The sequence below is a fragment of the Mirounga angustirostris genome, unplaced genomic scaffold (assembly GCF_029215605.1).
Source record: "Mirounga angustirostris isolate CCGP_5_RB_7025 unplaced genomic scaffold, mMirAng1.0.hap1 SCAF_15, whole genome shotgun sequence".
NCBI lineage: Eukaryota > Metazoa > Chordata > Mammalia > Carnivora > Phocidae > Mirounga > Mirounga angustirostris.
This window is the reverse complement of record NW_026991723.1, coordinates 30293231-30307263: the sequence shown is the minus strand read 5'-3', so window position 1 is coordinate 30307263 and position 14033 is coordinate 30293231. Positions and strand designations below refer to the sequence as shown.

The window sequence follows — 14033 nt, the reverse complement described above, 5'->3', positions numbered from 1 at the left end:
TCTCCATCCATCCATCCATCCATCCATCCACTACAGGAAACAGTATTCCTTGAACATCATCGTCAGTGTTTTTACCATCATACTTGGGGCTTTCGTAGCAGCTGGGTAAGACTTCGGACTGTTTCTGCTCAATAACTTCTTTAGGCCTTTGACAATAGGCCCAGCCCCGCCTCATTTTCCATTTTCCATCTGGTTGCAGTTGAATTGAGCAGCCAAGAGACAAGTGTGTTGATGTTCGTGGGTTCCCCATGTGTTCCTGTGAAAGTCAGACTGGGTTCCAGCTTGACCAGAACATTTCTGAGAACATAGAAAGGGAACGTTAGAAGATATGAATACAGCTTTTTGTCATAAAAAGGAGTAAACTGTTTGCTGTTATTACTGAGTGTCTTCAATACAAAAAATTTACTTGAAAAGTTCTTGGGCATTTGGTCAAGAATAACGACTATATAAAGCCCTGGAATGCTGATATGTTTATCACCTGTGATGCCTTAGCAGTCTGTTTCCAAGGGTGGCAGACTCTCATTAAATGTATTTGTATATTTGGGACATGAGCCAATACCAGTGCATGACTAAGTTGACCCTTGAACAACACAGGGATTAAGGGCATCAGTGCCCCCCTCCCCTGCCCCCACATAGTAGAAAATCTGAGTATAACTTTCAACTCCCTAAAAACTTCACTACTAATAGCCTATTGTTGACCGGAAGCCTTACTGAGAACATAAATAGTTGATTAACACATATTTTGTATGCTATATGTATTATATACTGTATTCCTAAAATAAAGCAAGCTAGGGATAAGTGTTAAGAAAATCATAAGGAAGAGAAAATACATTTACACTATTGTACTGTATTGAGTGACAGAAATCCACAGATAAATGGACAAGCACAGTTCAAACCTGTGTTGTTCAGGTGTATTATTCATTAACATGCAAGGCCAGAAATGTGGGCTCCCAAGTTTGCAGTTGAAAGCAGACAGTCAGACTCCTGGCTTTTATAGCCTAGTGGTTAAAGCATGTGTGCAGTCCTATTCTGTGGGGCCAGGACTTAGCCCGGCCCCTGTCAGCTGTTTCTCAGCCTTTCTGTGCCTCAGTTTTACTCGTCTGTAAAGAATGTAATAGAAAAGCAAAGCCTCCCTGTCTGAAGGGAAGAATGCAAAGATTGGATGAATTTCAGTTAAACTAGTTTCCTTAACTGATTTAGAAATAAGAGTTCTGGGGGTGCCTGGGTGGCTCAGTCGGTTAAGCGTCCAACTCTTGATTTCGGCTTAGGTCATGATTTCAGGGTCCTTAGATGGAGCCCGCATCTGGCTCCATGCTCAGCACAGAGTCTGCTTGTCCCTCTCCCTCCCCCTGTGCTCGCTTTCAAATAAATAAATAAATAAAATCTTAAAAAAAAAGAAAGAGTTCTGGATCACTAACTGCAAAATAAATAAGGATATAGATATTATCTTCTTCTAGTCTCCTCACTTACTAGCTGTATAACCAGGACAAGCTATTTAACTTCCCTCCACCCCAGTTATTTCAACTCTAAAATGGAGATTAGAATAGACCCAGCTAATAGGGTCTTTGTGTGAATTAAAGGGGATAACAATAAATTGGGGTTTACACTACTAGTACATGGCCAAGGCCACCAAAAACATGTTGAGTGTTTACTGCCGGGTGTCGTCCTCGGTGCAGGGGGATCCAGCAGCCAACAAAACAGACAAGAATCCCTGCTTTCACGGAGCTCCCGTTCTAGTTGGTGGAGACAGACAGTAAGCAAAAGAAACAGATTAGAAAATACAGCGTGCCAGATGGTGACAGATATTAACAATCTGTTTGTTTTATTGTGTGATAAATGTGTTCATCCCTTGCCTAGAGCACGGTTTGCTATTTACGTTTTCCTCGGTGAGGTCCTCCTTGGCGGTCCTGGCCGCGGCTGGATGGGGCCCCGTTGCGCGCTGGCCCCTGGTTTGCAGAGCCAGCAAGGACCTGAAGCAGCAGCACTTAGAGCCTGTTGTAATCATGAAGATTTTGTTCCAAGGAAGTCATAGGAGCAAAGTAGCTAAAAGAGGGAGGTGCTCTGTTGCAAGTGCCCTCCTGCCACAGTGCTTTGGGGTGTCCCCTGGGCAGCCTCTCTTTTCCGAGTCTCTTAGAGCTCAATTTGCAAACTGCTGACTTGGAGGCAGTTGTACACTTCTACAAAAAAACGGTTTATAAAAATGTCTGCAAGGCTGTGGTGAGGGATGGCGCTTCAGATGCTGTGTCTGTGGAGGCGTATTTCCAGACCCAGTGAGTAGAAATTCGGCTCATAGTTACCACATATGATATTCTAATGAGCTGAAAGGTTAAATAGTGTTTTCAGAGCATCTCACTTTCCCCCAAGAGCTGGCTTGGAACAGCACTTCTCAACTTTTCCCTTCCTCAGCGCCCAGAGAATGGATACTATCTAGGTGGGTGACAAGCACCCTTCTTCACTGCAGACCAGCCACGACCCCTCCCTTCTCGCCTCTCATTCAGATCTTCTCAACCAATTGCCAATAACTGTAGAGCTGATTCAGTCAGATGGGCCAGGTTATGCTGCTGTAACAAACAGTTCCCACATTTACACACCAAATATATTCTGGTCATGCTGCATACTCAGACCGACGTTAGTTAACACCCTGGGGGTGCTCTGCTTTTTGTAGCTACTCAGGGACCGAGGCGGATGGAACCCCTGCCTCAAAAGGGGCTCCCTTCCTCATCCAGGAGGGAAGAGGGCATGTGGGGAATTGTGTGTTGGCTTTTCATGCCATGTGTTACCTCCTCTTACATTTCACTTGCCAAACAAGTCACATGGCCAAAAAAGTAGAACTATTATGTCTGTAAACAGCCCTAAATGACAGCAATGAGGGTTAACCATGAATCTGCTCTCGTGTATTAAAGCAAGCGAATTCTTTTCAAATTTCTGTGCTTTTCCCAGTGGCCTGAACGAGTGGTGCTGGGGACTTGTAGCCCCGGGAGCAGGAGACCTGAGAATTCTGGGAATTTCCCTCAGGCTCTCCGAGGAAGTGAGCGACACCTTTCCACTCCCCTAGAAACCTGGGTTTTTTATCCATTTTTTATCCCTTTGCCATTTTATGGAACAGCGGACTCTTCTTAACATGGAGCCAAATGTGAGTAGGCATGAGATTTGGAAGACCCTTATTTTGAGAGATTCTATTTTTTTTGTGATTGAACCAGAGAATTCTGATTTATGATGATCTAAAATTAATTTGCATTCTCACAGATGTATTTGTAGTTAATACCACCAGCGGAACCCTCGAGTAAATCTGGTTTAATTTGCATTCAGATTTTGATGGAATTTTTGCCTCATTTTCTTCTCTTTAGTTAGAAATAATCTTTAAAAATTATTTTTTTAAATATTGCAGGGATCAGGATATGCCACTCCAAAATATGCCACTTTGGCATAAACATTATTTTGAGCTGAAGGCAATTAATTGAGAATCAACAGATGTAGGAAGAATTCTCTGTCTTCCTATTTCCTGGCTAAAAGCAGACCATAAATTTCCCTTTGTAAGGTGGTCCCCCCTACACCCTCCACTCTCACCACCACACCAGGAATAGGATAGCAGTTCTTATCACTGGTGATGGAGAATCAGTACCAAGATGAGTCTGCATAAATAAACCTTACTACAATAATCCTCTTCCTTTAGTTTCCCCCATAAATTTCCTAGTCTTTTTTCCACAATTCATTTGTTCCTTGGAATCCAAACCTCTTCTTTTTTAAAATGATATCTAAGCCCCAGAGTCTAACCACTTATTTGAGATCATTTCTTTTTTGTGAACTCCTTTACATGTAAAATATTTAATAAAAGTTGTGTTCCTTTTTTCTCTTGTTAACCTACTGTCAGTCAAATTTGCAGGCTCCAGTCACTGAACCTAAGAGTGTAGAGGAAACCCCTTGATGCTATTTTATGCTATTGGATGCTAATTTATGAATTATGACATGGGTCTGCTACTGTCTGTAAGATCAAGTGTGGTAGATGAGTCACATCAGGGCTCAGCTGTTCTCTCCCTCCTCCCTGTGCCATGTCCCCCTGCACATTTTTATACTAGTATTATTTATATAAAATGGCAATTGAAGAGAAGATGGTTCAAAAGAACGGGGAGAAAGGAGCCTTAGAGAAGTTGCAGAGGAAGAATGGGTCCCTGCCTTGCTTTTTCCGATGGACAGGGTGGGGGCGTGCCAGTGGATGATGTGACCGGCTGGGCACCAGATGGAGGTGGCAGTTCCTCCTTCGACCCCTCTTGCCCCAGTAACTGCCCAGCTGTCCCCACAGGGCTGTACCCTGGAGATGGCCCTGTTTATTACAATAAGCAAAGCCACTGTGGGTGGGTTGGACAAATCACTCCCCTTAGAAAAGAAGGGCTCACCAATTATTATGCCAGTTGATCGTTAGCGAAAGAAAGAAAGGGCTTTGCAGTTCAAGGAAGATGGTTAATGTCCCTCTGGTTTTAAGCCATTCATGATTGAATCGAAGCCACCTGATGGCCTGGTTTTGTTTTGTCTGGAGGCAGAGCAGAGGAATTAACCAGAGGGGGAAAATATGCCAGAGGAAAAAAAGGTAGTTACCAGCATCACAAGTGGATTTGATTAGGGAAAGATAAAACAGGCAGGCTTTGAAGGCCAAGTTGTGTGAGTTTCTGAATAATCGTCCTCCTTTTTGTGTTCTCCCTCCCAGTTCTGACCTTGCCTTTAACTTGGAAGGCTATATTTTTGTATTCCTGAATGATGTCTTCACAGCAGCAAATGGAGTTTATACCAAACAGAAAATGGACCCAAAGGTACCAGATTTTCACTCCTATGGTTTTTAGGCTTTGAAATTGCATGAAAAAAAATTGCAAAGTTGGCATGTAATTTAATTTACATGTAATGCTTTATAAATCAATAATTTCTTTTCAGTTATCTTGTCTGTATGGGTTCTTGTTACCCCTGACTTTGCAAAGTTTTGGGTGAAAATAAGACAGGGAGGGAAAAGATACCACTATTTTCGACGCAGAGGCAGAATATATAAGGAGGAGATTATTTTGAAAGGCAAATAAAAATTAAAAGAAGGTTTTTGCCATCCTCCTCAGTGGCCAAGGCAAAGTCAGGGGTATTCTGAAGCAACTGCAGTTTGAGAGTCTGAAGGCGTGGGTTACAGACACAAGTTTTGCTGCTTACTGGTCACTGTGACTTTGGACCCTTAACTTCTGCAGACCTCAGACTCCTCATCTGTGGAATGGCTCATGTGTAAGGTCCTGGCCAGCAATAAGTACCTGCCCTGATCAGTAATTGAGCAGCCCTCCCCCCGCCTCCTGAGAGACTGGTGGCCCCCCTGTCAAGGCCCCTCGAGCTTACCCCCACCCCAGCTGTTCCGGAAGCTCTGGAGGATGAGCCAGGCATATGTTGCTTTGTTCCAAGTTCTTTGTGTTGAGTGAGGGAGTTTGCTCTGATGGACAGACTTATTTCTATGAGCTGTTTTTTCTGCACGGACCTTTGTTTTTTACTGGTGGCAGTTTTACAAAAACAGGTTTGTTGCCTTTTGAGGGTCCCAGTATGTCACCCTTTATGAAAAATGGTGGAGAAGTGGTGTAGCCACTTTAATGAAAAGTAAATGTATGCAAGATAAGAAAACAAGATACCTGGTATTTTAATACTGCTGCTCCTTAACGGAAAGAGCAGATATTTTTAAGGAATTCTGTTTATATTAACATTTTAAATGTTCTTCATTCTGTTCCAGGTTTCCCATTCTGAATACAATACTTAAAAAAAACAAACAAACCAACCAACCAGTTGGAATGGTGAGGTGGGTGGGACCTGGGAGGCCTTCCATGTTCATCCGTTTTATCTGCCATTTTTGTGTAAAACAAATGTTTATTTTGCTATCGTGGTGTACTTGAAGTAAAGCCTTCTACATTAGGAATTTGCTAAAAAAAAAAAAAAAGGAATTTGCTGAAAATATTCCAACACAGAGTTGGTCAGAATAATTTTTAACTCTGCATAAATACATAGTTGTATAAATGGCTCCAGGAAATCTGATGCTTCATATTTCTAAAATTGAGTGTTTTCTTTGTTTTTGTAGGAGTTGGGTAAATATGGAGTGCTTTTCTACAATGCCTGCTTCATGATTATACCAACTCTTATCATTAGTGTCGCTACTGGAGACCTTCAACAGGTGAGCTGAGGACGGTCCTTACATTCCTGCGTAGCAATCTCTTAATAGTTAACTGCTGGTACTCACTACAGTGAAAAGTGTAACGGTAACTAGGATTCGCAGGGGGGTACGTACATGAAAGCGAGCTCTCTGATATCGCCAGTAACATCTTTGGCACGATCCTTTCTTTGGTATTTATCTTCAGACAGTTGGGAAGCAGCAGGAAGTAGTCACAAGAATCTGGACTTGAAGATTTTTTTTTGTTTTTAAATGACAGTAAAAATCTGAGTTTGAGTCTTAATATCCCTATTTACTGATGTGGGGATCCTGGGAAAGCTAACTTAGAAGAGGATTTTGATAGTTTTTAAAAATGGATTTAGTTATCTACTGCCTTTATAATGGATCTTTTGAAACACAGGCAAAGTAGAGAGAATAAGTTAATGAACGTCATGTACCTACCACCCCGTGTCAACACTTTTTGGCATTTTGCCATTCTTATTTCATCTATTCCCATCTGCTTTCATTTTTTTTTTTTTTCCTCCTGGAATATTTTAAAGCAAATTCCAGCAGTCATGGCATTTTGCATCTAAATATTCTGGGATGTACACTTGAATTTTGAGAATGTGTTGTTCATTTGGTGTTTGCCCTGCTTACCAGTTCACTGCACACACGTGAGAGACAAAAAGAATGGTCAGTTAGTAGGAACAGAGGAGGCCCAGCTGGAGGGAGTGAAGGCCAGTGTCAGGAAGGGCGAAGATTCGCCCGGTAGCATCCACAGTCGCCATCTTGAAGCATACCAGCCCCTGCCAAGCTCTACTTTTTCAGGGATTTGCCAGCCATACCACTTCTAAGAATTTTGTCTGTATCTTAAGGGAGATGCTTAAGTTCGTGTGAGAAAATTTGCTGGGCAAAATTACGATCCAGCCTGGCCTCTGCCCACAGAACCAAGCCCCAGACATTAACTCTCTCGTTACCAGACCCGGGGTGGGGGTTCAGAGGGGCCCTATGCAGTAGCCGTTCACCCACCATGTGACAGTATTGCTGTGTTTACGAACCAGCATGCTTCTGTGGTGTATACAGGTTGAGTGGATCCCATTTGTAGCCTTTTAGGGGTTTGAAGACTTGAGAAGGCTGCAGGCTCTTGTGGGCTCCTAGGGTGGATGTCAGGGCTTCTCATTCTTTCTTAAAGCTATACTTTCTCATTTGTACAATTCCTTTCCAAAAGAGGAGACAGCAGAAGAGCTTAGCAGCAATGTTATGAATGGCATGGTGACCAAAAACTGAATTTTAGGTATCTTATGAGTTAAATCCACTAGATGTATCATGTTAATAATTTTATAACATTGTTTCAGTAGGAATGTGTGTTCCCACATCCAAACCATTGCTTTATAAACTTGTAACATGTGCTCTCAGAAGTTTCACCTGCTTGTGGGATACCTGGGTGGCTTGTGGGAGCATCTGATTCTTGATTTCGGCTCAAGTTATATCTCATGGGTCGTGGGCTACAACGGGCTCTGTACTCAGTGGGGAGTCTGCTTCAAGGTTCTCTCCCTCTGCCCCTCCCCCCACTCTCTCTCTCAAATAAATAAGTCTAAAAAAAAAGTTTCACCTGCTTGTAACGCTTTGCATCACAGAATTATTATACTTTCTCAGTTAATAATAAAAATAATAGCTAGTATTTATTGAGGACTTATTCTATCAGATTTGTTCAAAGCATTATACATGAACTATTTCACTGCTTTCCACAGCGGGCCTCTGAGGAGAGGGTACTGCTATTATCATCATCTTTTAGACAAGGAATCTAGAGCACAGTGTTTAAATAGCTTCCAGGGATAGCAGGTGAGCAGGCAGTCTGACTCTGGAACACAGCTTCCACTGTAATCCCAGTTACTTTACTGTGTATGAAAAGTGTTTGTTTCTTTCCTTCATGCATGAAAAACCATAACCTAGCACTTATATCTTAGAAAGTACAAGAGGCTGGGCGCCTGGGTGGCTCAGATGGTTAAGCGTCTGCCTTCGGCTCAGGTCATGATCTCAGGGTCCTGGGATCGAGTCCCGCATCGGCCTCCCTGCTCCTTGGGAGCCTGCTTCTCCCTCTGCCTCTCTCTCTCTGTCTCTAATGAATAAATAAATAAAATCTTTAAGAAAAAAAAAAAAAAGAAAGTACAAGAGGCTGAACATATACTTTAACCTATTAAATAGTGATGTTCTAGGAGAATACTATGCTCCTATTTTGGCTTTTGGTGCTGAACTATCTCAATATTTACCCTGTCTGGCCTCTTCTGTTTGCCTAAGCTCCTAAGATTTCAAACAGAAGTTCCTGTAGGTACCTTAGAGGCCCAGATGTGGTTATTATTCACTGTAATTCCAGATGGATCAGAACTAAATACATAGATTAATTTATAAATCTATATGAAAATTATAATTTAGAAAAAAATAGAATGTGTTTATAACTGTAAGAAAGGCCTTCTATAGGGGTGCCTGGGTGGCTCAGTCATTAAGCGTCTGCCTTCGGCTCAGGTCATGATCCCAGGGTCCTGGGATCGAGCCCCGCATCAGGCTCTCTGCTCTGCGGGAAGCCTGCTTCTCCCTCTCGCACTCCCCCTGCTTGTGTTCCCTCTCTCGCTGTGTGTCTCTCTCTGTGAAATAAATAAATAAATAAAATCTTAAAAAAAAAAAGCCTTCTATAAAAATGACAAAATACAAAGTCATGAAACTAAAACTTTGACTCTATTTTCATTTAAAAGTATTATATGATAAGAGATGCCAAAAGATATGGGGCACTTTCTGTAATCAGTCATTTTTTAAAACCCTGTAGAAAAAATGATGATATTTTTCACTAGTAAGATTGTTCTGCTCTGTTCCATTGAACCATAGCAAGCTTCTTCCAATCGGTTACTTTTAACTATGGTTGAATCCATTTTAGATTGTGAACCAAATACAATAAAGAAGAGAACTTATGTAATTAGGTTTGTTGGTCTAGAAAATTGTGTTTTATTTGCAGTTTGGTGTGATTGTACCAAAAGTTGATTGATGAATTACGGTGAAATGTTAACTTATTAATGGAAGTACTTTGCTGAGTCATTTTTCCTGGTTGACTGGAGAGGATCGGAAGTTGTGGTAAGACTCGTGTGTATGATTCACTGCATTGGAGGTCACTCCTGGACCTTGGACTTACACAGTCAACAAATCTGATTACAGCACCTTGATTCTGCCTCTGATTAGCAAAGTCAGCAATGCCAGCTCCTCTTGTCAACAATTTCGGCCCCTGGAAAATACCGATTGGGTGACCTTTCTTTAGTCATTTGATTGCTGCAATAGGTTCAGAGTACATGGTTTATTACAGCTGATGAATAGGGAGAAGTAATAGGACTTATTTTTCTGATAAAAAAGCCACATAAATGCAAAATAAAAAAGATTCACATTCTATCATACTTTTACAACAATAGCAAGTCTACAGGAAGCAGTACTTTATTGTTATTCATCTTTAATTTCTGTTTTTAAAAAATATTTATTTACTTGAGAGAGTGTGCATGCAAGACAGCATGAGCAGGGGAGCAGAGGGAGAGGGAGAAACAGACTCCCCACTGAGCAGGGAACTCAATAGAGGCTCGATGCCAGGACCCCGATATCATGACCTGAGCCAAAGTCAGATGCTTAACTGACTGAGCCACCCAGGCGCCCCCTCTGTTTTAAAATAAATGTCATACTACATTATTTTTTAAAATGTCAGCAGCACAGCCTCATCATTATTTAAGGAACAAAACAAAACTAAAATCTATTAAAATTTAGAGTGGTAAAGAATCCAAATATTTTTATGAACATTACTATATAGCCCTCAATGGTTTATATGGCATCAGGAATATATAGTTTTTATTTACTGTTTGCAGAAATACTTACAGCTTGTTGAATCAATAAATATTTTTCTATCCTTGGTTTGAAGTTTGGAGCATATGGTTTTTTCTTATTGCCAGTTTTATTTTAATTTTAGATATAGGGTGTTTTCTATGTTTTATGTTTGGTTTTGGTCTTTGACTGCCTTGGATATTTTCTGCCCCTATGATTGGCTTAGGCTTGCCAGTAAGACAGATTCATATTTATTATTTTTCTTTCACAAGTAAGCATTTAAAGAAAAGAATTTTATGATGGAAACTTTCAAACCTATACAGAAGGAGAACAAGTAGTATAACAAACCCCATGGACCCATCAGCCAGGTTCAACAATAGTCAACATTGATTGTGTCTCTTTTTGATAAGAGAGTAGGCAAAGTCTCACTAATGAAACAATGACAAGCATGGCAAGGATGTATTAACTGGAGGAGAATTCCATTCTAATTGGCCTAAAATTTTTGAATTATAAGCCTGACAAAGATTTAAAGAGTTTTAAATCTATAAAGTTACTAAAACTTGACTAACAAAGTTTTGCCTAGGAGAAAGTGAATAGAATTTATATTTAATTATGTTATTCAGCACACACTTAGTGTAGTCTTGAGGCACCTTAAAATCATTTTTGGATGCAGGCAAAGGACAAATCATGAATAAAATGCTCCTTTTTATTGTTACTTGTCATTTCAAGAGGGTTAATTTCATTTTCTCAGCTAAGAGACTAAGACTAAGGTCTTGGAGAGTTGAAACTCTCTCATAAACTTCTCTGTCCCAGCTCCTCCACCCCGATTACTTGCTTGCTTTGTAAATAGCAAATAATAGTTTTTTTGTTCATAATACTTACTAAGCATTTGTAAATTCTTTTTTTTAAAGATTTTATTTCTTTAGAGAGAGTGCATGCTAGCAAGCAGGGGAGGAACAGTGGGGGAGGGAGAGAATCTCAAGCAGACTCTGTGCTGAGCCCAGAACCCAAGGTCGGGCTCCATCCCATAACCTTGAGATCATGACCTGAGCCAAAACCAAGAGTCAGACGCTTAACTGAGCCACCTAGGCTCCCCAAGCATTTGTAAATTCTTGAAAACAGTTCACAGACTTCGTTTTCTGAACTTCCCAACATTATTAATTTTATGATAAGCTTTCTTCTAAGATTATTTATACAAAGTAAGCCCAACCATGATTTTGCGACTATGGAAACTATAGCTATGTTGTGTGCTTGTCATGTGCCATCTTCCAAACAATTTCATTAAATCCTCACGTTGACCTTTTGAGGAAGTTTAAAAAAAAGATCCCTCTTTTGTAAAATGAATCTGAGATCCAGGGAGTAAAAGTAATATGCCCAACCTCACAAGCTGGTATTGCCTAGGATTTTTTAAGTTGTATTTTCTGTTGGCAAAAGTGTTTCCTGTACTAAAACACACAATTTGGTAAAAGCCATAGGTTTAAACTGCAATATTATTAGTCTAACCATTAGTTTTCTTTCTTTTTCATAATAGGCTGCTGAATTCAATGAATGGAAGAATGTTCTATTTATCATACAGTTTCTTCTTTCCTGTTTTTTGGGGTAAGAAACCATCCATAAGTAGAAGCTTGATCTATATGATATGTCTTGACAAATCAAATCAAAATACACATTCTATCTGCTCTGTCAAAATCCCTTTGTCTGTGCTTCTCCAGCTTTTTCTGGAAAGTAGCCCTGCAGCAGAGGAGTGGAGTGGGACCCAGGATCCCTGGGAACACAGCCTAAAAGACCAGGAGCAAGCATGAAACGGTTTTATTTTTGAAAGTCATGCCGATGTCATATTCTACTCCAAAATATGATGTTGCCTATTGATTTCGGAAAGTTAGTCTGGATGACATCAGCTGATGTATCAAATTCAGTACTGTTTGTTGTCTTGGGCACAATGTCCCAAGTTTTTCAAGATCTTCCACCTCACATAAATATGTGGAAATGATAACCATTTATGCTAGTGCTGTACCTGCTGTATTCAGGGAGATTTTTGAGGTGAGATGTTCAGGCCATTGTACTGTCCCAACAATTTTAGACTTTTGTTCTTAAAATTTTCCTTATGTCCGTCTTCCTGTTGAGAAGCCATGCAGCTTGTGTCTTTTTTTTTAATCTTCTAAAAGCTTGAAAATTCCTTTTCATGAATAGATAATACATGCAACTGGTAAATAATCCAGGAGCTGCAACAGAATGCACAGGGAACATAAGCTCCCCTCCCTTCTTCCCTGCTGTCCAGCACTGCAGTTTTCCTCTCCAGAGGTAACCACGGTTTGACAAGTCCTTGGAGTATCCTCCCTGAGCTGGGCTCCCTGCATATACAAACACCCGTGTCTTATCTCATGTGGAAAGGTGCTTTGAATGACTGTCTCAGGGAATTAGTTATCAAAAGACTTTTCCTGTGAAGAAAGATGGATTTCCTCCTTTTTTTTTTTTTACTACCAATACTATAATTTTCATTATGTTTAAATGAACTAAGAGCAACTCGCAATCTCTTTGATCAACACTTAAAAATTCTCAAACTTGATTTTTTTTTTATAATGTTTTTTTGTTTTGTTTTGTTGTTGTTTTTTTTAAAGATTTTATTTATTTATTTGAGAGAGAGAGAATGAGAGACAGAGAGCATGAGAGGGAGGAGGGTCAGAGGGAGAAGCAGACTCCCTGCCGAGCAGGGAGCCTGATGCGGGACTCGATCCTGGGACTCCAGGATCATGACCTGAGCCGAAGGCAGTTGCTTAACCAACTGAGCCACCCAGGCGCCCTCAAACTTGATTTTAATTGCAGTGATTAGTCATCTATAATAAAAACATTTATGTACATCTTCCATTTCACTAATTCTCTCTTTAGCTGTGTCTGATTTGATGTTTAATCTATTGATGGACTTTTTAATTTTTTTTTTTTTTTTGGAGAGAGAGTGCATGAGTGGTGGGTGCGGGGGGCACAGAGGGAGAGGGAGAGAGAGAATCTTAAGCAGGCTCCATGCTGAGTGTTGATCCTGACATGAGGCTTGATCTCACTACCCTGAGATCATGACCTGAGCTGAAGTCAAGAGTCAGATGCTTAACTGACTGAGCCACCCAGGCCCCCCAGGACTTTTTGATTTTAACAATTTTATGTTTTATTTGTAAAAGTTTCACGGTTTTGTTTTTTTTTTTCAAACTTACTGTTCATTCCTAGTAGTCTCTCATTGGTGATCTTTGTGATTGTAGTAACTTTCATTTCTTTAAATGTTATGCACACAGCTATTCTATATTCTGTATCTAATGATTTCAGTATCTGCAGTATTTAAGAATCTAAATGTGTATGTAGTTTGTGACTCAAACTGTGTGTGGTTGGTGACTTGTGGTTGTGAGCATATTGCTTAATCTAAGTGCTGTGGGCTGATTGCCAGTTCTCAGATTGCAAATCTGAGAAACTTTTCTGTAGGGACAGATTGTTTTTGCTCCTGCTGGTAGCCAGGTATTGCCCTCTACCTGGACCACTACAGGCATTTTCGCGGGTCTAGGCTCAGTGGGCTAACGTGTCCCTCCCAACCTGGAGTTTGGCTCAAGGCTCAGTTTCTAGACAGTGCTGTTCTGCTAAGGTCTCTACCCTGAGGCACCCATGTTCTCTTCCAGCTCTCCTGCTGCTCTGCCTCCCGCCTGGTCCTAATTCTTTCCCTCTGTTTCCAGGGCCTCCTTTTTTAAAGGAGGAGAGTTTGGGCGACCTCTTGTGCCTCTTTCAAGACCAACAATCTCTCAAGTAGTGTGTCCTTTCCTGGCACAGGAAGGTCCCGTAGGGCCCTTAGGCAGCCATTGCCAACTTAAGTGAAATATTTGTAGTTTTCTCAGTTGTGGTCTCGCATTTTACTTTGAAAAAATTCTAAGCTGTGTTTGTGAGTTACCCTTTGTCAAACCATCTTTTCTTTTCTCTCTGATTAAAAAAAAAAAAAATTCAATCCATATCACACAAACTCAGACTAGCACCTTTCTCTGACGAAACCCAGATTTAC

General features: G+C 40.7%; 1 protein-coding gene across 2 annotated transcripts in view; it reads left to right on the top strand.

The window, feature by feature from the left end:
- Positions 1 to 14033, top strand: part of SLC35D2 (solute carrier family 35 member D2) — a 50355-nt gene that overhangs the window by 26038 nt on the left and 10284 nt on the right. For both annotated transcript variants that reach the window (XM_045882368.3, XM_045882367.3), the window contains 4 exons: positions 37 to 105; positions 4703 to 4805; positions 6086 to 6178; positions 11535 to 11602. In XM_045882368.3, the coding sequence (XP_045738324.1) occupies positions 37 to 105; positions 4703 to 4805; positions 6086 to 6178; positions 11535 to 11602 (333 nt within the window). The remainder of the gene's footprint in view (positions 1 to 36; positions 106 to 4702; positions 4806 to 6085; positions 6179 to 11534; positions 11603 to 14033) is intronic.